Genomic DNA, 27,992 nt, shown 5'->3' with positions numbered 1-27,992 from the left:
AGTGGATTGATGGACAGTTGTATTATATGCAAAGGTGACTTGGGGAATATGCCGGGGCCACCTGCGTTTCTGTTCAGGTGAAAGAGTTCTTAGCAAATCATGTAAWGTGCGATTAAAACGCTCMCACTGCCCATTCCCCTCAGGATGATAAGGAGTSGTGCGGCTTTTCTCAATTTTATAAACTTTGCAGAGCTGATGAACCAACTTACTCTCAAAATTTCTCCCCTGATCAGAATGAATCCGGACAGGGGGCCCAAAAAGTTGAAACCAGTGCYTCACCAGTGCCTCTGCAACAGTACTGGCACGCTGATCTTTTGTGGGGACAGTCTGTGTAAACTTTGAAAAAACATCAGTCATTACAAGGACATTTTCTCTGCCGTCTGTAGCAGGTTCTAAAACTGTAAAATCTATTGCCAGAATCTCATTAGGTCTAGATGCTTTAATTGTTCCCATATAGGTTTTAACTTTGGGCAACACAGCCTTTGACACCACACATCTCTCACAGTTTTTACACCACTGCTCTACATCYGAGTACATATTGGGCCAATAAAACCGGGACCRAATTAGCTGCAAAGTCCGCTCCACCCCCTGATGGCCATGATCATCATGAAGCGAACGGAGGACACCTTCCTGCAAACACTGAGGTAACACCACCTGTTCAACCTCAGTCTGCCCATCAGAGRCCTGAACACAGCGATAAAGGATCGATTCTCGCTCCCTAAACCGATTCCACTGCCGAACCAATTTCCGGGTAACTTTATCAAGGTCATTCCTCTCTTTAGCATCAGGCATCCTACCCCTCGTCCAAAATTGCATAAAAGAACCGATGTTGGGATCCTTACGCTGCAATGTACACAGGTCAGCACCTGACAAACCAGGTAAGACACTGATCTCTTCCTGTACTCCAGCAAACCCCTCACATATACCAGAGCCAGCCCCTGCTTCTCTGTGTGTGGTATGCTGACGGGACAATGCATCTGCATTGGCGTTTTGAGAACCAGGACGATATTTCAAAGTCAAATCGAACGCTGCCAGTTCCGAAACCCACCTCTGCTCTGTTGCTCCGAGCTTTGCTGTAGCCAGATGACTTAATGGATTRTTATCTGTAAAAACTGTGCATTTATTACCCAGCAAATACTCTCTGAACTTTTCTGTAACAGCCCACTTAAGCGCAACAAGCTCYAACTTCATGGAGCTGTAGTTATTCATATTCYGCTCGGTGGGCTTCAGACTGCGACTAGCRAACGCTATAGGGCGCAATCTACCCCCATGATCTTGAGAAAGTACTGCTCCTAACCCCGCATGGCTGGCATCYACTTYCAAAACAAATGGCTTCTGGAAGTCTGCATAGGCAAGAACAGGAGTTGTTATTAATGCAGCTTTGAGCTTGTGAAAACTCTGCTCACACTCCTCATCCCAGAAGCCACCCAAGGGCTTCTTGGGGGTTTTGCCYTTTTTTCCAGGAGGGAGCATTCTAGCAACAAGACGGTTTAAAGGGGAAGCCATGTTCGAAAAACCACCAATAAACCTCCGATAGTAACTGGCAAATCCCAAAAATGAACGAAGTTCAGCTAATCTGATAGACCTGTTCCACCTGTTACAAATGCAAATTTTATAGTAGTTTATGACTGTTTTAAGATGTTGAAAAAGAAAATAAGAAGCTAAGGCCAGTTTAAGCAACATTATTTCTTGAATGCTAATTTTATTTTTCATTTCTTTATTATTTGTTTTTAACTATGTAATTTTCACATTATTCCTGAACAAAAACATATTCTGCTTTTAAATGTAAAGTCAATGTAACAGTACATGTATCACTTCTTACTTACTAATATAACAGAAAAATTGCAACTATTAGTGTGATTTATGTTGATGCTCTTATTTTGAAATGTAACCGGACGTTTGTGTTTTGTTAAGAGAGGTGGGAGGAGAAGTTTATGGAGACGCCGCTAATGTCGGAGCAGCTAACACAATCTCCGTGCATATTAAATATTTAACAATATTTAATAATTGTTAAATATTTTTGATACCCTCGTTTACAATAGCTAGCTCTAGAAACTAATTAAAGAAATTAAAGTCCGATGCCAGCGAAGTAAGCTATCCAAAAAAGTAAAAAATAAAAAAAGTGGAAGGGCGGACGTTAATTTCGTCCAATCAGATGTCCTCCTTGAGAAACGCCTACCATGACATCTTAGTCCAATCGTGTTGCGCCTGATTTTGTTCGTCCAATCAGATGTTGCTCTTGAGAAACATCTTCTTTAGAAACATTACTTCATTTTCAGATAAGATGTTTGCAATACTGAATATTTTGGTATTGATCTGACACAAAGTAGGGTCTAATACCAATACCGATACCAAAATTTTTTCTATCAAAGTTTTATATCTTCAATTTAGTTCAAATTTTAAAATATTTTATTAATCCTAAAGGAAAATTAAATGTTGTTGTAACTCATTAATTATCAACCTTTTTGACCTTTAGGTGTTTTCATAGTTTTTCCTTTGAATTATTTTGTTTTAAAGAAAATTTATATGCCTACAGAATACTACAATATACTGCATGCATTATTTTCTACAGGAAGAACAAAAAACATCTAAAAAGAAATACAGAGGATAAACAAACTTAATATCTCTTCATAGAAAACACACATGCTAACTTCCTCCAATGTAGGAGTTCCTTTCATTCTTTAAAAAGCTACATTTTGAGTTTTTGCACGTCAAGGCCACATTTGGAGACATTGTGGAGCCTCATCAAATTCAAATCAAATGTGGGACATGAGATCGTAAATGATCCTTTTTTTTAGTCCCTGTTAGATCCCTGCTGCCAGCGCTCACACAATGAGCACGTAATCTTTATCTTTCTCACTAACCTGTTTGTCACGTAGTGAAGGAGGGGAAGATGACTGATAAAAATCCATGCATGAAAGACGTTGGCTTGTAGCACAAGTTCAGACAGAGCAGAGAAAACAAGGAGCAGCTTTCTGCATAAAATTTCACCAGCAGGTCTAAACTATCATTTTAAATAGGAAATAGCTTATTTTGTTAATTTCTTATAGATTGACTTTTTTAAAACTCAGTTTTTGTTGTGTTTGTTGGCAAAACTTTCCTTTGTTACATTTCCTAAAGAAACCCTAACTGAGTGTCATGAAATATCTGCAGTTTGCTCATTACAGGAGCGACTGTCATGGTAAATTTGGAGCGTTTTGATTTTTTCAGGGTGGAATAGCTAAACATTATTTAACAGAGCTGGAACGATTAATCGTACCAATCATGATTGCTTAATAATCACTTAATCGTTAAGTGGAGTTTACAGACTCAGAAAAAGTCAATTTACTGAAAAGACAACATATTTAGATCAGTAATTCGGCCAAAACTGTACATCAAATGTATCCATTTCACAAAAAAGATAAATAAATCTTTGTCTGTCACACAGAAATCATCAAATGGCAAAGTTTTAGTTACATCTTGATTAAATTCTGTAAATAAAAAGCACCATTTTCTTTCAATTATTAACCAGTTAATCCAAACGTTAATCACCAGATCAGCCCTATAATATATTAATGCTAAGTCAAGCAGAAATGGTTTTTCACATGTTGAAGTTAGAATTATTATTTTAGCTGCAAATGCATCCTTTGGTATAAAAATGATCAACCATTGACTAAATGAATGTTGCTGCATTTTAGAAAATAAAATGTTTATTTAAAAAAAAAAGGAAAATATACATCATATTTTTGTTTTTTTAATGTATTTTTAGTATTGTATAAAATAAACATAAGTGGTTAACTAAAAAACATATCATAAAATGAGCCTTTCATATCAGTGAATATCAATGATAATTGATTAGATTTTTTGTTTCAAATATCTGAAATACTACCAAACTAGTGATGTGACTTTCCCTGTTTTAACCGCGGTTTTCACTTCACACTGTTGCTTTTTTATTTTTAAGCAGTTATTAGGCAAAGTGGCAAAACCTTTTAAACTGTTGCTGGGCAAGTTACTCTTCAGGTTGTTGCTGGGTAACCAGAGAGTGAGTTGCTAGGTAACCAGAGAGTGAGTTGGTTGATTCCATCAACCTTGCTTAGCTCCTGTGAGTGGCTGAGCATCTATGAAGTCATTTCTCTGCCTACATCTCCCAGAATGCTGTGCGATTGTGAATCAGAGTTCAGTGAAATTATTGAATATTCTATCGGACATATTATTTATCAATATTGATCTCATGTCTGTCACGATACACATTGCTGTTGGTTTATTGTAGGTTGTGTGGATAATTTTGATCAATCCCCCCAAAAACTCAAAACTTCAACGTCCAATTCTTTCTTTCAAAGATCTGTGAAGTTGTATTTTATAAAATCACTCTGTCAGCTTTAAGTTTATATTGTCCACATTTCCACAGTTTCTTAAAAAAGAAAAAGGTCCTAAACTGTGTAGCAGTTCTTTGTTTTGCGTCTCATGCAACTGCTTGGCTGAGCTTATTTACAGAGAAAACATTGTTTCTACTGTCAGCCGGATGTAAAGACTGGAAATCCTGGAATGTAAAGTCTAAACAGCCGCCTGGGGCTAAAAACGACGAAGCAGAATATGCAGAGATCTGAAAATATCACACTAATTGACCTGGACATGAAAAATGTGTCTATTCCTACAGGCATGTAGGAAGCATTGTTTTCCAGCATGGACTGGCTTTGTGTTGACTTTGAAAGGGTCCAAAGGTGTGTTTTAGCTGGAGAGTTTCCACAGATTTCCTCTTATCTTTTACAAAGAACTTGTGATTTCTTCGTATTAGTTGAGAAGACTGAATGACATTCGAGCCGTCCCCCTGGAACACTGTGCAATTACACGATGTTCTGTGAAAAATTAAACCCATCTGTCAGGCATGTTTTCTGGCTGCACCTCACGTCTGAGTGGCTCTTTCGGCTCCCTCCCCTGCCCCTTCCTCAAATTACAGGGGAAGCGGTTAAGAAAAGTGTGAGAAAGAAGTTGAATTCATACGTAACTGGGTTTGTTACATAAGGGTACTTTAGTGTAGATCACAAGGAGATAAGAACCTGGTACAGGCACTCAGGCAGCCGGGTTACAAAGATATAAAGAGAAGGGAAAGCAAGCAAGCACATTTCAGGAGATTGAAGCAATTTTACTGAGAAAAATCTGACAGGTTGTTAATTTTTTTTTTTTTTTTTGCTTTCAGCTTCTGGGGAGGATTTACTCTCAAACAAGAAATCCAGAAGACAGAATCCTGGGAGGCAGGTAACAACGCAAGGAGGAGACAATGGCAGGGACAAGGAAGTATGCACACTGACTGTGGGCTTGCCGGCCACGCAGGGAGCAACAGTCAACAGTTGTAGTTCTTTGTGTGTGGAAGCAAATCAAGCTTGAATGTTGACAGAGCCAGCACCCGGGCGAGCTGCTGAAGTCAGAACTTCGGGGAGAACGACCACACCGGCTTCACTTCTTCAGCCATTTCACTGCTGAACTCTTTTCTGACTTTCCTTGCCCGAGCGGAGCGGCGTCGATCATGGCAGATGAGAAGGAGTTATCCTACAAGGAGGCCATAGAGAAGGCCAGCTCCTCCATCACTCGCTTCCCTCTCATCCACATCAGAGGGATTCCTCTCATGTGCCACATCGCCAACAACTGGGACTCCATCTGGGCTTTCTGTCCTGACCCGTCAGACCTCCTCATCGCAACCTACCCCAAAGCAGGTACAGCCTCCAGACACAAACGTGGTAAAAATTAACCCTAAATCTCTGCATCTATTTCCCTGAACAAGAATGTTTGATGAAAGTTGCTGCTTGTCATAGAAAACTTGGACTGCAAGGAAAAAAACTCTCACCAGTCACTTAGCGCTCACCTTGAGGGAAAATACTACATCGCAAAATACAAAACTCTTACCGAGTATTTTGAGTGTAGTTTCTTGTGTAGTGAGCTTGTTTTAAGTGAATATAGTTCCTTAATATTGGTGAAAATTTTCTAGTTCCATTGGAAAATTATTTCACATATACCAAGAGATTTTTTTTCCATTTTACAAGTGACATAATCTGCCAGTGGAACTAGAACTTTTTCAATATTAAGGAACTAGTTGCATAAAAAATACTTTTATAACTTGCTGAAAGGTTACCTGTAAAATAGTTTTGTCTTATTTCAAGTGTACTTAGATTTTTGCACTAAATAAACCAAAAACATTTGGTATGATTTTCTAGTTTTGCAGTGCTGTGATGTCATTGACAGGGTGACTGAGCACAATTTCTGATGCAACGTAATAGATGGGAATCAGTGTTTCATATTCTTGATTAATGATGGGATTCTGTATGTCTTGGACCTTAGGGACCACATGGACTCAGGAGATAATTGACCTTCTTCTTCACAACGGAGACGCTGAGGCTTGCAAACGAGCTCCCACCCCGGTCCGGAGTCCGTTCCTAGAAATCTGCTCTCCACCCCCGATCCCGTCAGGTGTGCATTCATCCCTCTAATTATTGTTCCTTCATTTTTAATTGGGTTGGGAGATTGTGAAGTGTTGTTAGCTTGTTCTTCTGTTTGTGTTGTGTCAGAAGCTGTAAAAACCATTTATGGGTGATGTTATCATACGATTATTCCAGTCTAATGCACCTCAATGCACTATTACCCTGTAAGAATTTCCCTTCAACACGATTGTTAAAGTATGTGGCTCAAACATTAATAGATTTAACTCTTTATATTTCATGAATTTAAAAACTAACCGCAAAGTTGTTGCAAAGTTGTTTACTTTGCAACAAACTTCAATGTATTTTATTGGAGTTTTATGTGTTGGAGCAGCGAAAAGTAGTACATAATTCTCAAAAGGAAGGAAAATAAGACATGTTTTAAAAAAATTTTTGGAACAAAAAAATTGGGTTGTGGGATGAACACTCTAACTCAATGTTTCAACCAGTTTCCTGTTTTTTTGGGGTGTGTCTCTACAAGCTCTACAAGAGGCAATTACCAGAAAAAATAACATTTAAATTTTGATGAAAAAACTTTTGATTATCAAAACGCTTGGATGAAATTATCATCCAAGCGTTTTGATAATCGCTTGGAGTTCCAGCCAGTTCCAGCCGATTAACTAATAAAAGCCGCTTAGACCTTATTTTATAGTGTTGTAGTTTGGCCGCCATCCAGCAGATGGCGCCACTGGTAATCATTGATGGGATCCGTTGATACAGAAGCAAAAGATGGCGGCCATGCCAGAACGGTATGGCCGAAAACAGTGGTTCAGAATCAGGTGTGGGAGGCAAAAATTATTTTATTCTGTTTTGTTTTGAAATATAAACACTCGACAAGTTCCTTAATTTATCACCATAATACTCACTCACTCGGTCGAGCTGCTACTTGACGCGCAACGTCAGCATATTATGAAAAATGTAGCCGTTTATGTTATGGACAGACGGTCGGCCCTCTGAACACAAGAGAAAACTCAGGTTTTTAAGAATATTGCCGCTTATCAATTAATCATTAGTAGATCCATGAGATCAGCTTTAGATTAACTCAATTAGCACTACTTTAATTATTTTTGCAATGCACTGTATCTAAAATGTTAAACAGGTTATCTAGCTTCTCTGTGTCCTGAACTCAGAGTTGCATGTTGCATAAATACGTTTTTAAGTCTTTTACATGTTTCTGAATTTCTCGTGTTAGGTCTTGATCTTCTGAACAAAATGAACCCTCCAAGACTCATCAAGACACATCTTCCTTTTCAGTTGGTGCCTCTAGGATTTTGGGAAAACAAATGCAAGGTAAAACCGGATCTCCAACAGACTTATCAGACCAGGCTGCAGCCTCTTTTTACAGCTCCTAACTAGACCGTTAATTGCATATTTATGGGGTTAAAGGTTTAAAAACAGTGCAGGCCACTGTGACACAGACCCAAACATTATCTTCACCGCGGACTTCCTGCTGTAAATCTGTGATCATGTTTCTCCTTGTGTGTGAAGGCTATCTACGTCGCACGCAACGCCAAAGACAACCTGGTGAGCTACTACTACTTCGATCTGATGAATAAGACCCAACCTGAACCAGGACCCTTTGACGACTACATACACAAGTTTATGAGAGGAGAGTGTAAGTGGGTTGAATTCCATTCCTTTTGCTTTCCCTTAAACTCAATAAACTGTTAAGTCCCATTTTAAACTGAGTCAGCACATCTTCAGATTACTAATTAAACTTTATTGTTGAGTTTAGCAGTGATTGGTAAATTCTGCAACCTTTGTCGCCTCCTTTCTTTTTAAATCAGCGTTTCCCTTTAAAAAAATCTGCTTATGCTTCACTAGTTGTGATGGGATTAGCACCGGCTTGCCCAGCCAGCATCAGATATAAATACCAATGAAAGAAAAACAACCTGTGCAGATCTGCACAGGAATTTCAGCTGCATTTTTTAGTTACTGGTGTTTAACTGACATTACTGAAATAGTTGCGGCTTTACTGAATCCCAAGCTTAATGTTTTTACCATTTAATTTTATTTGTGAAGCACTATTCATGCATAAGTTAATTAAAAGTGCTTTTACATGAAAATGGAGAAACAGAGTAGAGGAAATTTATTTATTTCAAACATATTCACAATTTAAATACTATAATATATACTTTTTTGTAACTATTTGCTTGAAGTGGATGGTAGACTGAAATAAGCTTAATCCTGCACTTATTTTTTTACACATTATTCTTTACTTAGAGGACAAAAAATGTAAAAAATACACATACATTAATTTATGTATTTTTGATCAGATTATAAAAAGTAAAAACGGGAAGAAAAAAAAAAGAAATTAAAAGAACAGCAGTCTCACACTCTAAGATCAAGAATGCACATGTTGATATAGAAACACTGGCTGCCACAGGTTGGATAAAACTCCCCCAACCTGTTAAACACGAGCTTTAACACTTCTAATCACGACTTAAACGCCTGAATCCGTCTCCTCAGTGCCCTGGGGCTCCTGGTATGATCATGTGAAAGGTTACTGGGTGGAGCGGGAGGAGAAGAATATCCTTTACCTCTTCTACGAGGACATGAAAGAGGTGAGGACATTAGTGCTTAAATTAGATCTAAAACCTAAAAATCAAATGCTAGTTGTAAAAGCTATTTGACACAAGAAGATTTTAGAAAAGATTTAAAAACGAATGTAGATTTTTGTCCGATTTAATCAAATGTTTTGACACTTTCTTTAGGTTGACATGACCATACACTGCAAAAACACAAAATCTAGTTTCGAGTGCAGTTATGTTAGTACACTATAAATAAGAGAAAACTAATTTACAAATAACTTTTCTGCATTATATAGGATCTTGTTTTAAGTAAATAATTCCTTCATATTGATGAAAAAGTTCTAGTTCCACTGACAGATTATTTTACTGACGACATGTAAAAACATCTTGCTATAAGTAAAATAATCTGCCAGAACATTTTCATCAATATGAAGGAATTATTGACTTAAAACAAGCACCTACATATTGCTGAAAATTACTTTTTATTAAGTTAGTTTTACCGTAAGTGTACTAATATATTTGCACTAGAAACTAAACCAAAAATACATAGTAAGATTTGTATGTTTTTTGCAGTGTTACATTTTCCTTCGAGGTGAGCGCAAGGTGACTGCTGAGAGTCTGAGGTTTTTTGTATCTTTGTGAGGACCCACATTGGGTAATGCAGGTCAAATTGTCTCTCTTCACTTTAAAACCTGATTAAGCTGCTTTCACCTCACTTAAGTCATCAAAATTAAATCATTTAGCTGACAGTAAGGGAAACATTTCTTGCTTCACTGGTAGATTTTTTTGTTTTTTATACCAAAAACAAACTCTTATATCTTGCTGAAAAGTTACTTTTAAGTTAGTTTTGTCTTATTTCATGTAAACCAAGATATTTGCAGTAGAAACTAAACCAAATGCTTGGTAAAATTTTGTGTTTTTGCAGTGTACTTCAACCAACTCATTAATTTATGCTTCAGTTTTTGTCACGGTTGATTGTCTGAGTGTGAATAGCGTTCTGATAATCCCTACAGAATCCCCGCCGCGAAGTGGAGCGCATCATGAGGTATCTGGACCTGTCGGTCTCTGATGATGTCATCAACCGGATCGTAGAGCTCACTTCCTTCAAGAGCATGAAGGAGAACCCGATGGCCAACTACTCCTGCGTCCCATCGCCTGTTTTCGATCAGTCCATCTCCCCGTTCATGAGGAAAGGTGAGTCAGTCAAGTGAATCACTTGGCAGTGCACAATATCCGGAAATATACGCAGATATACAAGTTAGCGATCAAACTAAGGTTGCTTTGATGTAGTGATCCTAAATATGGGAAATGACGTACCTTACTATCACTTTTTCAGTTAAAAAAGAGAAAAATTAAATATAGTTTTTATCAATTGTTTAGTTGGCAAATGTGAAATACTAAGAAAAGAAAAAAAAGTGGGAAAGTTCAGGGTTTTCTCACTAACCCCCAACCTCAAAATCCAATATGGCTGCCATGTTTAAGTCATGGTAATGTTTTTTTTTTCCACATCTGATGGTTTTATATCAGCTAGTCTTTATAGTCACATTGTGTGCTATCTGTTAGTGAATGCTCCTTTAACATTTCAATACTTGAAAAGTCTTATTGTTAGCTAGCTTGTGTTGCTAACAGTAGTTAGCTTGTGACTGACCATAGCAATTACCACATCCCACTGGTTTTCTGATTGGCAGTTGGAACACACTTTGGTTGGGTTTCCCACATCCACGTTATGACGTTAGAGGAAAGATAAATTTACAGTTAATTTCAGCTCATATCAGGAGTTTTCATAATATAATTGTTTCTTGTTACCGTAATTAGCTTCCAGTCACCTGTGATGATTGCTGATATGAAAATGGCTCCTCAGCACCACCATAGCTGCTGTCACAGAATTGAAGGGATGTTAGGAAAAATCAACTCCTGTCACGTCCGAGTTATGAATAATGAATATCAGGACAAATGGTGTGGAATTCAGTATTCTGCCGCTTTTTATTACTTATTTTATTACTTTTACCTATGCCTCCCAGTATTAATAGATTTTTTAAATTCATATTTAAGAATCACCGTCTAAATGTAATTTCCAGTGCTCCATGAGCGCCCCCAACTGGTCAGATAATTATTACCAGCTGAATTAGTCAAAGTAGCAAAACCTTCAGTTTTCAGTATTTTCTTGCTGTATTGTATCCAGAGTCGGGTAGTAACTAGTTAAATTTACTCAGTTACATTTACTTCAGTAACCTTTTGGGAAGAATGTAGTTTTAGGAATATTTTTATTCCGCTTTATTTTTTACTTTAACTTGAGTAATTTTATCATGAAGTATTTCTTGAGTAAAATTTCTGGATTTTCTACCCACTGCATGAAAAACAAACATGTTTTAACCAAACATTCACCAGACAGAGAGACACACCTGCAGTTAAAGTTTCGTAAGTTTATTTTGAAAGAAACTGATTCGGAAAAATTTATTTTGCCTGGCTTTATCTTGTAATTTTATAAATTATTTTAACTTGGGTCCTTAAAATATCAAAATTCCACTTAACTTTATATTTTGGGCCATGTAGATGTAGTTATTAAATATTAAATGATAATTTGATCAGCTACTAAGTACTTGACTAAACTTTTTAATTTCTTGGTTGTCTACATTTCACTTAAGAAAAAATATGTTTAAGTTTAACTCGAGTAAAATTTTTGGGTACAAAAACTAGCCAAACAAATAAACTTTCATAAGAATAATTAATTCCCAGGAAATGTGACCAAACAAGGCAAATTACCATCAGATGCATCAGCCAAGAACTTGCTTCTGATTTTTCTGAGTATCTAAATATCCAACTGTGTTCTAATTTTTACCCCAGGTTTAAATGTTTTTAATTCTTTTTAATACAGGTGAAGTGGGGGATTGGAAAAACCATTTCACACCCGAGCAGTCAAAGATGTTTGACGAGGATTACGAAAAGCAACTGAAGGACGTCAACATACCGTTCAGGAGCCTCATCTAGAGGATCTGGAGGGGTTTCTGAAACGATTTCCTGCAAACCAAAGGCCGACGAACTGACTCTGTTCAGCACATAAACAGCAGCACTGTCAGCAAATTTGGCACAAGCTTAAAACCAAAACAAACTATCAAAAAAAAAAAAGTTTCAACACTGTAATCACTGCACCTCGTTATGTCTAAAAGTGAATAAATGTGTTCCACAAAAAAAAGTTTTTAATCGTCACTTTATTAGAGCTCATCACGTAAACAATAAATAAGACCAGAAGTGCTGTGGCTGAGTGGCCATTTTATGCCATGAGACCTCCATCATGGTACCTACGGCGAACACTGGCAGCTGGAGGCGCGTGCGTTTTTATTGTTTTATTTTTTTCTGCCCTTATGAAGTCACTTTTTGGAACCCTACAACACGCTGTACAGAGTCCGGGCCAAGCAGGGAGGCTGCGCGAGACAAAGAGCGACAAAGACTAGAATAAAAGTACTGAGCTGGAAAGTCAATCATATGAAAATGGACAGAGGACACAAAAACAACAGCTGAGAATATCCAAGAGGTTAACAAAAAAAATTCACCTTTAATACATACTTTAAGTCTTAGAATAAAATCTTAAATATTTTAATACTTTGTCAGCAGGCATTCTCTCCTTTAATTCAATTCAATCTTCTCTAGGTGGAGGCTGTTTTTCGGTGCATTTTTGTTACGTTTTTATCGTTTTTATGTTTATTTTTCCAGTGTTTTCTCTTCTTTTCTTCTACTGGTTGGAAAACTACGGCTCCCCTTTTGGTTATGATCTCGCTTTCTCTCTTCTTCGCTTCGAGAAGATTTTCTTCTTCTACATTTCTACTTTTTAGCCTCTGTGCCTGGTGAAGAGGAAACAGATCGATTAGATAGGATGCAATTTTTAAATGCATAGAAACACAAAGAACAGACTTTGGACATTATTTAAATCTGGGGAAGCAAGCAGTCTGAAATTCTTAAAATCTAAAATAAAACACAAGATAATTTGTTGAGTGTAATTAAATTTTAACTCTCAGCTAAAGTAATTTGTATTTTATCCAAAGGCCTAAAATTACTTTAAAAAAATGCTGCATTTGACATACCTTGAATTGAATAAATCACATTTAATCTAAACAGAAAGACGGAGATTTTTATGTCAAATAAAAGCAAAGTGTAGAAAAAGTAAAGGCATAAACAGTGAATTTTTAAAAACGTTGAACCCTTTTGTTAACGGGTTATAAAAACACCAGTGGCGAACCACAGGGTTCCATCTTGGGGTCCCTCATATTTAAAATCTACATGCTCAGAACAAATTATGAAATTGACCATTGCAGGTGATACTCAGCTCTACATTAATTATAATGTCACCAAGCGACCATGAATCCTTTCAACCACTGAACAGATGCTTAGTTCAAATGGTTGAGCCACAAGTTTCTATTCAGCTGAACAGAAAAAAACTAGCTGGACCTAAAGAGGAGCGATCCAGAGTCAGCAGCACACAGTCGGTTTTACAGCTAGAAACTATTGATCAGGCCTGAAATCTGGGTGTTGGGACTAAATCAGGTCTGAACCTTCAGTGACACATGGAGACGGTTACAAAGTCTGCCTTTTATCACCTGAAGAAAATGTTCATGATTAAAGGCGCAGCAAGATCTAGAGCAGGGGTCACCAACTCCAGTCCTCAAGGCTCCCATCCTGCAACTTTTAGATTCACCTCTGCTTCAAAATGTCTAAATTCCCTCACCAGAATTCATTCCTCTCTGCAATAGGCTGGAAACGAGCAGTTTATTTGATCCAAGTGTGTTTGAGCAGAGACACATCTAAAAGGTACAGGATGGTAGCCCTTGAGGACTGGAGTTGGTGACCCCTGATCTAGAGAAACTAATCAGCGCATTTGTCGTTGCAGCACAAAATACACTAAAGATCTGCTGTTGTTGTATTAATGTTCCAGACCAGTCAGGTCTTTTGGTTCTGGGTCTCCTCAGCAACCAGAACCAAAACCAAAACCAGAACCAAACATGGGGCAGCAGCATTCTAGAAAACTGCAAAAGTGCTGAAACACTGAGTTTCTTTAAATCAAGACTAAAAACCCATTTGTTTAGTGTTGCCTTTAACTAATAATACATCATAAATTTCATCTGTGTTTCAATTCTTCACTGCCATTTACTTTATCACTGCAGTGTATTTTTATTATGTTTTCATCATGTAAAGCACTTTTAATTGCATGGTTGTTGAATGTGTTAAACTGGCCTTACCTAAACTCACAGAAATGAGAACAGTTGTTTTTGTAATGCTAACTGTTTAAGCTACATTGATGCTAATATGGTTTCCACTGATTTACTGGGCTGGTTATCTGCATCAAAGGTTTAAAAACTACATATTTTTTATATAACATTCAAAACTTTTGAAATCTTTTTACTGAAATGCGGATTTTTCTCAGACAAACCAATGGCACCAATTATTAGTATTTTCGAAAAACAATTATTCGTCTATGTGGGATTTTTTCCCCCCACTGAATAAATGAACTCAAATTAAAGGTTACTTTTCTACATGTTTTAGTAGAAGATGTCTAAACTTTAAGCCTGTTCTTTACCAGACATGGAAACCCAAAGCAACACGACGTTGAACAGTGACGACTCAGACGAGACCAACTCACCTGCACGGTGTCGGAAGCAAAACTAGCAATAAGCAGAACTAACAGGAGCCAACAGCTGCACTGTAAAATTTATTTTTCTATATTGTTGTTTAAAATTGCAGAGAAACRCAGACTAAATGCAAGTACCGGACATGGAAAAGACAAACAACCACAAACATCAACGGCTAATGCACACCTTATCACCACTAGCGACAAACAGTGGAATACCTTGTTTTAGTTACAGGTTAACGGAGATGGGTTGTTCAAATTTATTCTGGAAATGAGCAGAAAGGGTCAGTGAATTAATGATGAAAGGAGGTGAGAGACATGACACAGGTCAGGTAAGATCAAACAAACTTAATGGAAGTTAATGAAGGGAAATTATGCRGTGATGAAAACTGTAAAAATATTAATAATTCCTTAAAACAATKAGGTATTAATGAATTATCCAGCAGAGAAATTAATATGAATGGTTACCYCAGGAAACTTTTTACTTATTTTAAATTGCAGACGCCCAAAAGCGTGAGGCTACTCACTCTCAACGTAGTTGCGGGCCATGAACTTCAACACCTCATCAATGAGGATGACGGGGAAGGAAAGTTTCAGGACCATCATCCACTGCTCAAATGACAGATGGGTCAGCTTGAAGATCATCTGTGGAGGCGGAGGTTAAAGGTGGAGGTCAGAGCAACTTTCATTTTAAAAATGGCCTCTCAAAAATCACTTTGTACTTATTTGTACTTCCATTTGGGTCTCAACTGCTTCTAAAAACAGCCCAGATGCTTTAAAAAAGCAAGACATTTTTTTTGGTGTCTGGAAAACGAGCAGTTTTTAAAACCTTTTGATTAAGTCGCAACCAACAGGTGGTCCCCCACTGACATTCCTTCATCAGAGTATCTGCAGTTTTCAGCAAGTCAAATTTAAGACTTTTTAAAGGGGATCTATTACGCAAAATTCAAATTTTGCAAATTTTTTGTACTTCCATTGTTGCTTAGGATTTATGACTTGCCATCTAGAGAGCACTTGCTGCATTCTTGTTGGTGGTGCATAAGGCTCCGTGTTTGCTTTTCAAAGATGTAAGGTTGTATGATTGATTGTATATCCATTTCCGTGTGGGAGTGTAAACATTTAGTTGGCCAGCATCAGCTTATTTGGATTATAGGAGATAAAATTTTTTGCACAAAATCAATCTCAGAATTATGTTGTGCAAAAAAGATTAATCGTGTTTTGCATAGCCTGCAGACTAATCCTAACCTGTTCAGGAAGCATAGTAGGTCACCTTTAAAATATGTATGGAATTCAGAGACAAAATTGGTACAATGGACTTACGGGCAGTGGGTCAACATAGATGATCATGAAGTGCAGGGACATGGACAGGGTCATGGCGGAAAGCAGCCAGAAGTTGCTCCATGGGGGCATACGCACCAGAGACTGATTCTCAGACAGGCTGGAAAAAGACAGGGACACATCAGTTGAGGCCAACACAGCAGACCTAAAATTAATTTGTGGTTATGAAGGTTTAGAACCTGTTGAGAGCGTTGCACATCTCAATGGTGACCAGCACAGACAGGGCCATGGTCATGGGTGGAGCTGCCTCAAAGATCTCACATTCGAGACCAGCGAAGTCCTCGTTCTCATCATGGCACTGCATGAAGTGGGACTAGACAAGAAAGATGGGGGGGCTCAGCGAGGCATTTCAGCTGTATTGGTGGAAAACTTATAGAAAAAGACACCATAGCTTACCAGCTGGTAGTAGGTGACGCCAGGTCCGGTGGAGTCATAGAGGAACCACCAGGCAGCACCGCCAACAGTGGCAGCACCAACGTATCCTGTTGGGGTTGGACACCAGCATCAACGTCTGCAAGAGTTTGTCCTACAATTAAATGAAACCCAAACTAAATCTCTTACTTACCACCAATAGCCATGTATCTGAAGAACAGCCATCCAGAGATCAAAGGCTCCTTGGGGGAACGTGGGGGTTTGCCCATGATGTCCAGATCAGGGGGGTTGAAGCCCAGAGCGGTGGCGGGCAGACCATCAGTGACCAGGTTGACCCAGAGCAGCTGGACGGGGATCAGAGCCTCAGGCAGACCCAGAGCAGCGGTCAGGAAGATACTGAACAAACAGACAACTTAGGTTAACTCAAGGAACAAAAGAAAGACATTGCTTAAGTCACGCAAGTCACTCACCAGACGACCTCACCGACGTTGGAAGAGATGAGGTAGCGGATGAACTGCTTCATGTTGTTGTAGATAGCTCTGCCTTCCTCAACAGCAGCCACAATGGAGGAAAAGTTGTCGTCAGCCAGGACCATCTCAGAGGCAGACTTGGCAACGGCAGTGCCAGAGCCCATGGCGATGCCGATCTCGGCCTTCTTCAGGGCCGGGGCATCGTTCACTCCATCACCGGTCTGAGGAGGGAATAAATAACCATCATTTAGATTTTGATGTACTGAATGACACCACACATATCAAGTTAATGCTGCATCGCAAGGTGCAGAGCTCTTACCATGGCTGTAATGTCATCGTAACCCTGAAGGAATTCAACAATCTTGGACTTGTGGGCTGGCTCCACACGGGCGAAGCAGCAAGCCCTGCGCACGGCCTCGGACTGCTCGCTAATGGGCAGATCGTCAAACTCACGTCCAGTGTAGGCCTTACCAGAAACATCCTCATCCTCACCGAAGATGCCAATGCGACGGCAGATAGCAATAGCAGTTCCCTTGTTGTCACCTAGAATCCAAAGGGAAACATTTGGTCTCCCATTCGAAGGATTGTTTTAACTCTCCAGGAACATGCTTATCATTTTACTATGAATGAGGCATTACATTAACACAGCCTGCGATCAGATTGTGAAATTGTCTGATACTAACCAGTGATCATAATGACACGGATTCCAGCATCTCTGCACAGCTCAATGGAGCCAGTGACCTCCTTACGAGGGGGATCCAGCATACCAACACAGCCAACGAAGGTCAGATCAGTCTGAGGGGGGAAGGGTGACAATTAAGGCATGTTGTTAAAATCTCAATATCAAGCAAATCATTGACTGGATTCTGGTCGTGGTTTCAAAGCTGCTACACCATCATGTGATTTAAAAGAAGCTTCCCACTGCCGGACTGTTACTCCATCACACAACATGGTTAATGGATGAACACTTTATGTGCACACAACGTATTCGGTTCAACAAACGCGTCTACTTTACATCCTTTCCTAAATTTTGGTGCTTTGGTATCGTTTGCCCCTTCAGAGTTTTGGTCATTGCATACAGGAGGAAGTCAAGCATAAAAAGTCAAGACATTGTCTAACAGAAGATGTCTCAAACCCATCAGTGTTTTAATTTTCACCTGGCATGGGGTTGCTTTGTGCTTTTTTGACAACTAATGGTTATTGTAGAAGAAAATTTCTATCAATACTATGTAATATCTCAAGTACAGAATCAGACAAGATAAACATGTAGGTGGTTGTGTTATATGTTGTGTGTGGTATATGTTGGTAGCACTGTTGCCTTGAAGGTCCTGGAGTTGAATCCTTGCATAGAGTTCCCTGCGCATGTATGGGTTCTCTCCGGGTAGTCCAACTTCCTCCCATTGTCCAAATACATGGCTGTTAGGTTAAGTAGTCTCTCTAACTTGCCCTATGTATGACTGCCTCTATGTTGTCCTTTGATGGACTGGTGGCCTTTCTAGGATGTACTCCATCTCTATCCCAAAGACCATCAGATAAAGGCAACAATCTTAACTTTGTTATATGGTGAACTATGGTATTTTGACTCGACATCTCAAAACAGCTGATATCCATGTCTCACCTCATAATCGGCAAACTTGGTTGAGTCCTCAAGGTTCATCTCCTCTGGCTTGAGTGGGCTGTCGCGTGTGGCAAGAGCCAGACAACGCAGGGTGTCACGGCCAGTACCCCAGTCCCTGATGACGGCCATGATCTTGTCCTTGATGGCGTTGGTCAAGGGAACGCGGGTGGTGCCAACGCGGACATAGGCACATCTGTCAATCACACCCTCAGGGGCACCCTGAAGAGACAGCAGGATTGGATAAGGAATGCCTTATTAAGGCTCAGGTTGGTGCACAACAGAATAAGAACCCACCTTAATGAACATCTTGGCGCCACCGTCACCCTTTCCTGGAGTGCAGTATACAGACATGGACTTCCTGTCACGGGAGAACTCCAGAGTAAAGTTCTTCTTCATGAGCTGCTTAATCACCTTTGAGAGGATAAAGAGAAGGGAGGCATTTCTATCAGGTACATCACAGTCGCTAAATATTTAACCAAGAGCAATGATTCTCGTAGTTTTGTTTGTGAAGAGCAAACTTACACAGCAGCAGGCGTTGGCTCTCTCAATCCTGGACAGGTTCTTCACATTGCTGTTAAAGACGTTCATCTTCTCAACAAGGCAGCACAGGGCAGTCTCAGTGGCCTCACCAACCTTCTCATAGATCTTCTTGGACTGGAGAACAAAGATGATGATAAGGTGACTTGGTTTCATCACTGACATTGGTTGGGTTTCTCTCTGGCACACAGGCAGCGTTGAGGTTTACCTCGTTGTAGTCCAGAGAGGAGTCGTTGCACAGAGCACAGATGGTTGCCAGCTCAACGAGGCCATCATATTGGCTGCAGTTCACCTTGTTACCTCCCTGGGAACTGATGGGAAAGGGGCAAATCCAAATAAATATGTGATTCAAGAGCATCAATGGTCTCTGACAAATTGTAGTGAAGACAGACTTACACCTCGCCCTCGGGGGTGTACTTGGAGCCAGAGATGTCAAAGGCATCAAGGTCAACATGGTCCCCATCAACGTTCTTGATAACAAACATCTGAAGGAGAGGAAACAACGATTGGCTTTCCTTTGATTAATGCAATCTCTGACAGAAAACTATCAACATAACATTCTATAGCAGAGTTTCTCAATTCCAGTCCTCCAGGACCACTGCCCTGCATATTTTAGGTGATTCCCTTCTGTCACACACCTGACTTAAATAAGTGGGTGATTATTCAAGTCAGGCTTCTGCAGCAGATGGCATGCAGAGGAAATCATGCAAACATTTGAATCAGCTGTTCTGGAACAGAGACACATTTAAAATATGCAGGGCCGTGGTTCCTGAGGACCGGAATTGAGAAACACTCTTCAACGGAGTGAAGGTAGTGATGAGTTCATCTTGTAACCAGTGGGTTGCCAGTTTGAGCCCCTGTCTTTAGACAAGGCACTTCATCCGCCTTGACTGCTGGTGATGGTCAGAGGGCCACCTTACCACTACCATCTCAAACCAGCAACCCACCGGTTAAAAGACAAACTTCTATCACCGTCGCCCGATAGAAGAGTGTTTCTCAATTCCGGTCCTCAGGAACCACTGCCCTGCATATTTTAGATGCGTCTCTGTTAGAGAACAGTTGATTCAAATGCTTACATGCCCTCCTCTGCATGCCATCAAGTGATACAGAAGTATGTTAGTCACCTGCTGGCTTTGGCCCCTTTTCAAACACCAACAGGAACATAACATTGAATGACTGAATGTAATGTTTGAAGAGCTTTGGGGTCCTCTGAACTTGGTAAAGAACTATACCAGTGCAGGCCATTTACCATTCTGCTTTAGTAAACACCCACCTTGGTCACACACATCTGGTTGGTTGTGAGGGTGCCAGTTTTGTCGGAGCAGATGACGGAGGTGCAGCCCAGGGTCTCCACAGAGGGCAGACTCCTGACAATGGCGTTCTTCTTGGCCATACGGCGGGTGCCAAGAGCCAGACAGGTGGTGATGACAGCAGGCAGACCTTGGTGTTCATGAAGGACACTTAAAAGTCAATTGATAAACAAAGAGGAAAACAAGGAAGAGAACAAAAGAAAACTCTTGATTTGCCCTCCTTACCCTCAGGAATGGCAGCCACAGCCAGAGCAACAGCAATCTTGAAGTAGTAGACGGCACCACGGATCCATGAGCCACCGTGGACTGGGTCGTTGAAGTGGCCGATGTTGATGGCCCAGACGGCGACACAGATGAGTGAGATAACCTTGGACAGCTGCTCACCAAACTCGTCCAGCTTGGCCTGCAGAGGAGTCTTCTCCTGCTCGGTGGCGGCCATCTGGTCACGGATCTTGCCGATCTCGGTGGAGACGCCGGTGGCTGCAACCACGCCAATGGCCTTGCCAGCAGCGATGTTGGTGCCCTGCAGCAGCAGTCAGTTAGATGAACGACGTCAGGTTCAACAGAAACAAACTGGTGATGAACTGGACAGCAGCAGGGCACTCACAGAGAAAAGCATGTTCTTCTTGTCCTGGTTGACGGCTCTGGGGTCGGGGACGGCCTCATTGTGCTTGATCACACTGACAGACTCACCTGAGGAGCAAAAAACAAAAGATTTACCAAAAGCCACAGAAATGGAAGAATAAAAACACAACTAAGATGTTTTTTAGGAGACCTTACCAGTGAGGATGGACTGGTCAACACGCAGGGTGGTGGACTTGATGGAAACAATCCTGATGTCAGCGGGGACTTTGTCACCAACTGTTGAGATTATAGAGAATTATCTACTGAACTCCTACATAAACCATGAAGGGTTCATTGAAGTGTGGATGAGTTTTTCTACAGCTGCAACCAAAAGCCAATATCAAATTTTTTTATTAAAATACATGAAAAAAGATCAAATAAACACATAGAAACTAATCTGAATATTTAAGTCCATAATTATTCAGATTTTGTTTTAAGGGGATCTTTAAATTTTCAAGTATTTTTAACACAACTGGAAGTAATGTTAATGTTTTGGAGCGGCCAGACGGAGTCCTGGCTTGAATCAGATTGAGACTGTGAAGGAAACTAAAGATTAGGGTGATGGCATGGAGGCCTTGGAGCTCAGCACCACACATAAAATTATAAAATTACCAATCAAAACATGCAGAAAAAGCTGCCCAGCCATTATGAGAAGGGTTTGATTGAAATAATACCAACATTAATCATCCTTTAATCATTAAGAATGGTCTAAATAATTAACCACGACTGTGTGAAATGATCATATCATTCAGTTTTAGGGTCTTTTTGGCACTGGTGGCCTGTAAAAAACAGTTTTTGACAGGAAAATGGCAGACATGCAGTAAATGGCTTGAGCCTAGGACAAGCTGAGTCTTTTGTTATTTTCTATTTTTTCCTCAGCATACTTTACCTTGTTTAACTGTTTTTTAAATAATTTATTATCCTGTTTTACTGACTTTTGGTGTGTCGTATCTAATCTAGCTTCTCCCTAACTGGAGAACATAAATGTGTCAAAACAAGGACAATACCGCTGAGAATTAATTTGCAAATGATCCCTAAGTCATTGGAAAACACTATAAATCAACCTGTGGATTTCATAATGAAGCGAAGTTTAATGCGGCACTAAGCTGAGCAGACCAGCTGGACGGATGACAGGTGCACAGGACAGATGAAGGAAAGTGAGCGATGGCCGGCTGGGGAGAAGAAATGAAGCAGCCGCTGGTCAGGGTATTTATACTCACGATTCTCTACAGTCAGCATGTTTGCTCCGCAGCGCTGCACACGTCGCCTTAAAAAGGCACCGCGCTTTGCCATGAGCGTACTGTTCGCTCCGATTCCCTAAACACAGCCTGAAATTCATCAAAACTTCAAGCAGGAAGTAAAACTGTTTCCAGTTCGTTTGATAATGCTCAATTATCCCTGTTGTTTTCAGAAGCGGTGTTTTTTGTTTGTTCGACTTTTTATTTTATTTTTCATTTCTCTGGCGTTGATTAGTTGTAGCCCCAAAATGGACTTTTAGTTTTATGTTACTGTGATGTAGTTATTATAAAATAGGTTTGCTCAAGCTGCTATGTGGTTGTATCTTCAAAGTGGAACATTTCAATAAATATTTAGGTAAAAAAAAATCCATTCAACCGTGAAGCTTATTTCTGACAGGAATCAAACGACGAAGTATTACCATGATAATTATTTTTAAAAAATTTGAGGACTAATATTATTACAAGAATAAACTTGTAATAATACAAGAACAGACTTTATTTTTGTTATTTTGTGATGATATTCTTATAGTGTTATTTTATTTTTTTCTTTGCATGACCCTAATTCTCCAACAAAAAAGTGAGACAGACATCTCTCAAAAGATAATACAATAAGATAAAGAATACATTAAAGTAAAAACAAACATTTATCTACGGTGATGATGAGGTTGGAAGGCCTCTTTGCCATCGCCATCATCTTTATCTCCCTTCACAGATTTTCTGTCATATTCAAATCAGAACTCATGCTGGGTCAAATCCGAAACATGAATGTCTCTTCAGTCTAAAGGAAAGTGCTGGTAGAATTAAAAGATTACACAAAGCCCAATATTTGTGGTACTTTTTGCTGTCAGGGCCTTTTGTCTCTCATCATCTCACAGAAATCCAATCTTTCAGCCACAGTGACGAGCCTGGACAGCCCTTACCGGACACCTCCACAACGTCTCCGGGGACGATTTCTCTGGCCTTGATCCTCTGCACACTCTTTCTGTCAGAACGGTAAACTTTGCCCATCTCAGGCTCGTACTCCTTCAGAGCCTCGATGGCGCTTTCAGCGTTACGCTCCTGAGGACAGACAAGTGAGGAGATGATATTAAGAGGTGGGTAGTAACTAGTTACATTTACTCAATTATATTTACTTAAGTAACTTTTTTTAACCTTTTTATTGAAAGAAACAGATTTGGAATTTTTTTGTTTTGCCTGATTTTGTTGGTTTTTGTTTTGAATTATTGTCATTTTGGTCCTTAAAATACCAAACTTTTCACGTAACTTTATATTTTGGTCCGTCTGATGATGTAATTTCTAAATATTAAAGGATTGATAATTTGATCAGTTACTCAGTTCTTGAGCAGACTCTTGAGTAATTTCTTGGACGGCTGCTTTTTACTTTTACTTGAGTAGAAATATGTTAAAGTAGTGCTACTCTTACTTGAGCAAAGGTTTTGGTTACTCTGCCCACTTCTGATAATATTGAGGCAAGATTTAAAAACTGAAGAAAACAGCTAAGGATGAGTTAAACTAAATTTAATTGCTCTTATTGGTCTAATTGCCAAGCAGCGATTTTCTTAAAAAGCTGAGTTTTCTTTTGTATTTGACCATCTTTCTACAACACGAAGGGCTAAATTTTTCATAATATGCTCAAGTTAAAAATATAATGTGAACATTATATCTGAACAATGTCAATGTCATCATGTGATAATGACATTATATAAGATATAATGTCATCATCACATCCTCGCCTTCCTAGCAAATCAGTAATTTCTGAATGAGAAGTTGGTGCTGCTCGGCTAAATGTGCGCTATTAAGGTTAAACTTAGGCTTGTCAAATGTTTATATTTCAAAACAGAACCACATAAAGTAAGTTTTCCATCCCAAACCAGACTACGTTTTGACCGTTTCTTTTTCCTGATCCGCCATCCGTTTAAGGATGACCAACGGCGCCGTCTGCTGGATGGAAACCAAACTACAACAAGGTCTAAGCGGACGTTATTAGTGAAGGTAATCGATTGGCTCTAACTCTAATCCAGTAAACCATTAATTAACCATTCATTGTTTGCATCCGTAAAAACACCAGCAGAGATACGTTTCAGCTGCTTGTTCTCCATAATCTTTAAGACTGACTAATAGTTTCTGCATGATGAGAAGAATTAAACTGGCTTAATCTCTGAGCTATTTTTAGCTTCGGTGTGAAGCAACCGCGTCTGGGTGCGGAACAGGGGCCGTAACCGAAAACCTGAGTACTTTCTGTCATCGCTGAAATGGATACAAGTGGAGATATTGCTCAATGTCTTGGGCCGGTGTCACCGACCTGCCACACTCCGACGACGGCGTTAGCGATGAGGATAAGAAGGATGACGAAGGGCTCCACGAAGGCGGTGACGGTCTCCTCGCCCTCCTCGAACCAGGCCAGCACCTGAGGTCAGAGCAGGAAAAACAGTCAACAAATCACCCTGTTCAGGTGATTCCCTGGTGGGAATCAGAGAAATAAAACTGTCTGAAGCTTTGGAAATGTATAAATATTTAGACAAAGGTGGGTAGAGTACCCAGAAAGTGCATTCAAGTAAGAGCAGCACTAAAAAATGTTTCGTAAAATTGCAACTCAAGTACTGTGTAACTGATCAAAACATCAAAATTACATAATCAGATAGACTAAAGTAACTATCTGATAGTTACATTTTAGTAACTACATTTTAGTATTTTAAAGATAAATATGAAAATAATTAATATAAATAACAATTACACACCAACAAAAGCAGCCAAAAAATCAATTTCTTTCAATGTATTATGAAACTAAAATTGCAGGTGTTTGTCTGGTGATTTTTTGTGTGAAAACAAGCTTCTTCATTCAGTGACGTTACTCACAGTGGGTAGAGTTTACAGAACTTTTACTCAAGTGCGAGAAGCGATACTTCATAGTGAAAGTACTCAGGTGAAAGCAAAAAGACTTTTACAAGACTTTTTACAAAAACATTACTGAAGTAAATGTAGTTACTACCCAACTCTGTGCTTGGGTTATCAAATATTTACGTTTTGTTTTGAACAACTGTCTTGAACATAATTTGTATGATGACACAATCCTCATTAATTTTAACCCTGTAGCTTCTCTCCTCTCCTGGTTTCCTCCTGAGGAGTTCCTCCATCTCTTCCTTCACGCCTGACCTTTCCCGAAGGATTCGGTTTCTCCCCTCAGCTTGGGGGCTTTCTTAAAATAAACCCCTCACCCCTCCAACCCCCTACACTTTCACAGGCCCCCCGTCTCCCGTTGGCTTCTTAATATTCGCCTTCTAAGGCCATCGTGACAGCTGGCCACGAAAACTAGGCACAGCAATTAATACACCTCCTACAAGCCCTTTGCGCTGCGGCTTCTCAAGTTGTCGTCTTTAAAAATACATAGAGGGGTCGAGGGCTTTGAAGAAGGGGGGATGTAGAGTTGTATTTCACAAAAGCGGCCACAAGGGTTGTGATTGACAAGTCTGGATTTGCTACATTGGTTTTTGTGATTGAAGATGGAATGAAAAAGTGAATATCTTCATGTGTTTTTAAAGCTTTAAATGTGTTGATGTCAATGAAGGTGGAAGATAAATGGCATGAAATAACTTACAAAAGAGATGCATGCGGCCAGCAGCAAGATCCTGACGAGCAAGTCCTCAAACTGCTCAATGATCAGCTCCCAGATGCTCTTGCCTGAGACACACAAACAGTCAAATCAGCCAATGACGGGAGGGAATATTGAGAAATCGTCGCCAATGATGGACAAACATCGTCCAACTTTTGCTGTTATGTCATTGTTTAATGGGATTGCTCAATGTAATTGGCGCGCATGTGGAGGAGGTACTCAAGTGGACACTTACCTTCCTCAGCAGGAAGCTCTGGAGATCAAGTTGAGGCATGGCGGAGATAGAGAGAGACAAGGAAATGCATCGTTTAGTCAGTGTTCACTGAAGAAGCATGTTTTCATGAAATGTTGGGGGAAATTCTCAACATAAATTCATCAAAACGCAAAGATTTCTCAAATTTGTGAAGGAACTTTAATTAAAAAAAGTCAAGCTGCAGTGTTCTTCTGTCAAATGATCATTCATTAAAATGTTTACAGACAATTTATGCAATGAAGACCCTCAGCCTACGGTTATTGATCAGATATATCAGCAAATAACCCATCTAAGGCCCTATCTGCATTACCAACCCTAAAATTATCTGCCTCTGCTGGTTGAGCCGGTCCATATATCACCCAGGAAGTTTCTTGAGCCGTCACCTGTCTCTCTCGCTCTCCAGCCATCTTCTTCGGCTATCTTTAAATAGCTCCTCACAGCCGGCAAAGTCTCTGCTTCTCAGTATCTCTGCATTTTATCAGCTGTTGCAAGTCCACTCTAAAGCAACGAGAGTTTTCAGAAAGCTACGCTGACGTCAACCCAACTGAAAACCAGAAAATGTCTGGTGGAAGTAACGTAGTTTTCTGAACTGACTAAATGCCAAACCCCTCCATCCCCATTGCCTGGATTCTCACCATTGAAGCCGTATTTCTCCAGGCTCTTCTTGACCTGGTCGGGAGAGAGGCCGACGTTCTCGTTCACCCCGAAGTAAGACAGGCATTCTGCCGTTGACTTTGCGTGTGCGTTCTCCATCCTCTCAGGATAGACTAGCCGTGCCTATCCACGCTCTTATTCTCCTGTTGCTGTGCGTCTGTTGTTTCTGCAATGTTCAACCCTTGGTCCACCGCCCTCACCTAGAAGTGTGGCACCCTCCAATTCAGGAGTGCTGGACTGACAGAAAGAGCGAATGGGTGCGTACACACGGAGGGTTTTATACCCCGAATGGGCTAGGGGATGGGAGGAACACCCCACTCCAAATTCCTGCATAGGCCGACATGCTGGTGGTGGCGGTGGGGGTTGAAGGGTGGGGTTTGAGGTGGAGCAATGAGGAGGTGAGACGATGGAGTTGGATTTGGAAAGTAGGAGGTGATGCAGGAGAGGGGCTGGAAGGAGAAGGAGGTGTTGCGAATGGAAATGAGACCTGTTTTTGGAACATGCATGGTCAGTGGAATAAGAATAAGGGAGAAGGTGAGAGAGCAAAGATGGGAGATTATGAAAGGGCGGGTGGACTGGAGGGAGAGCAGAGGGAGGGCTGTGGGGGGCACTGATTGACGGATCAACTGGTTTCTGCTCAAGACGATGGCCAAACTGGGAGGGAGACTGACTCAGGGAACAAGCTGGCACGGTTGGCACAGGTGAAGCTGCTCATCCCTGAAATCTCTGCAAAGATGTTTAGAAGCATCTGCAATTTTACACAGATGCCCACCCAGTTAGACGAGACATAAAGCGTTTTCACACCCAGTAGATAGGATTCGATTGGGGACTGAAACTGCAACATTTGTCCCCAACCGACAAATGTTGATTGGCTCTCCCATTAATCAACAACATTCTGATGTGTCGCGATGGCACTTGACAAAATGCATGCTTCAGTTGTTGAGTCTGCGTTCTGTGACTTTGTATTTTAGTGTTTTTATGATGTAAAGCACCTTGAACTGCTTTGTTGCTGAAATGTGCTACACAAATAAACTTGAAAACATTTGTTACATTTTCAGTTGGTGCAGGTCTCTTTCACACTGTAATGCATTTTACAATTATTATTATTATATAACATGAACTGGATGACTCAATGTCTTTACTGTATATTTATTGTAAATATTTCTGCATATGTGAATGTATATTTTCTTGTTCCATTCTTACCTGTTAAAGCTGCAGTATGTAACTTTTATAAAAAGTATTTTTTTTTACATATTTGTTGAAACTGTCACTAGTTTGGGATGAGATTTATTGGTTATTTAGAAACAACCAATCAGAGCCAGGAGGATGGTACTTCGTTACTGTACTTAAGTACAATTTTCGTGTATT

General features: G+C 40.0%; 2 protein-coding genes across 3 annotated transcripts in view; one reads left to right on the top strand and one right to left on the bottom strand.

The window, feature by feature from the left end:
* Nucleotides 1–12,526, top strand: part of sult1st6 (sulfotransferase family 1, cytosolic sulfotransferase 6) — a 15,759-nt gene extending 3,233 nt beyond the window's left edge. Inside the window, exons 2-8 of one of the 2 annotated variants that reach the window (XM_008436777.2) lie at nucleotides 5,177–5,690; nucleotides 6,313–6,441; nucleotides 7,642–7,739; nucleotides 7,938–8,064; nucleotides 8,919–9,013; nucleotides 9,994–10,174; nucleotides 11,856–12,526. In XM_008436777.2, coding sequence (XP_008434999.1) covers nucleotides 5,504–5,690; nucleotides 6,313–6,441; nucleotides 7,642–7,739; nucleotides 7,938–8,064; nucleotides 8,919–9,013; nucleotides 9,994–10,174; nucleotides 11,856–11,968 — 930 coding nt within the window. In that variant the 5' untranslated portion in view covers nucleotides 5,177–5,503 and the 3' untranslated portion in view covers nucleotides 11,969–12,526. Of the gene's footprint in view, nucleotides 1–4,993; nucleotides 5,691–6,312; nucleotides 6,442–7,641; nucleotides 7,740–7,937; nucleotides 8,065–8,918; nucleotides 9,014–9,993; nucleotides 10,175–11,855 lie in introns of those variants that run through there. The other variant, XM_008436776.2, reaches the window with a different exon arrangement.
* On the bottom strand, nucleotides 12,171–26,866 carry atp2a1l (ATPase sarcoplasmic/endoplasmic reticulum Ca2+ transporting 1, like). Its single transcript, XM_008436778.2, has 23 exons — nucleotides 26,606–26,866; nucleotides 25,953–25,970; nucleotides 25,703–25,785; nucleotides 24,410–24,514; nucleotides 23,028–23,166; nucleotides 21,026–21,106; nucleotides 20,853–20,938; nucleotides 20,471–20,768; nucleotides 20,209–20,375; nucleotides 19,332–19,420; nucleotides 19,144–19,246; nucleotides 18,921–19,052; nucleotides 18,693–18,809; nucleotides 18,399–18,617; nucleotides 17,464–17,575; nucleotides 17,100–17,323; nucleotides 16,781–17,001; nucleotides 16,504–16,706; nucleotides 16,335–16,420; nucleotides 16,118–16,251; nucleotides 15,921–16,038; nucleotides 15,128–15,245; nucleotides 12,171–12,819 (listed from the first exon to the last, which is right to left on the bottom strand). Exons 1-23 carry the CDS (start codon nucleotides 26,721–26,723, stop codon nucleotides 12,800–12,802), a joined length of 2,991 nt encoding a protein of 996 aa, XP_008435000.1. The 5' UTR covers nucleotides 26,724–26,866; the 3' UTR covers nucleotides 12,171–12,799.
* Nucleotides 26,867–27,992: the final 1,126 nt, after the last annotated feature.

Source organism: Poecilia reticulata, linkage group LG19, assembly GCF_000633615.1.
Source record: "Poecilia reticulata strain Guanapo linkage group LG19, Guppy_female_1.0+MT, whole genome shotgun sequence".
In the NCBI taxonomy this organism is placed as follows: domain Eukaryota; kingdom Metazoa; phylum Chordata; class Actinopteri; order Cyprinodontiformes; family Poeciliidae; genus Poecilia; species Poecilia reticulata.
This window is presented reverse-complemented; position numbering and strand designations above follow the sequence as displayed.

Excerpts from the sequence above, each read along its gene's own strand:
- atp2a1l (XM_008436778.2), bottom strand. The coding sequence starts at position 26,723 with ATGGAGAACGCACACGCAAAGTCAACGGCAGAATGCCTGTCTTACTTC. Across the intron at positions 18,618-18,692 it reads GCGCCAAGATGTTCATTAAG|GGTGCCCCTGAGGGTGTGAT; the intron begins GTGGGTTCTTAT and ends CTGTCTCTTCAG. Across the intron at positions 12,820-15,127 it reads GGCCCGCAACTACGTTGAGA|GCACAGAGGCTAAAAAGTAG; the intron begins GTGAGTAGCCTC and ends CCTCTTCACCAG.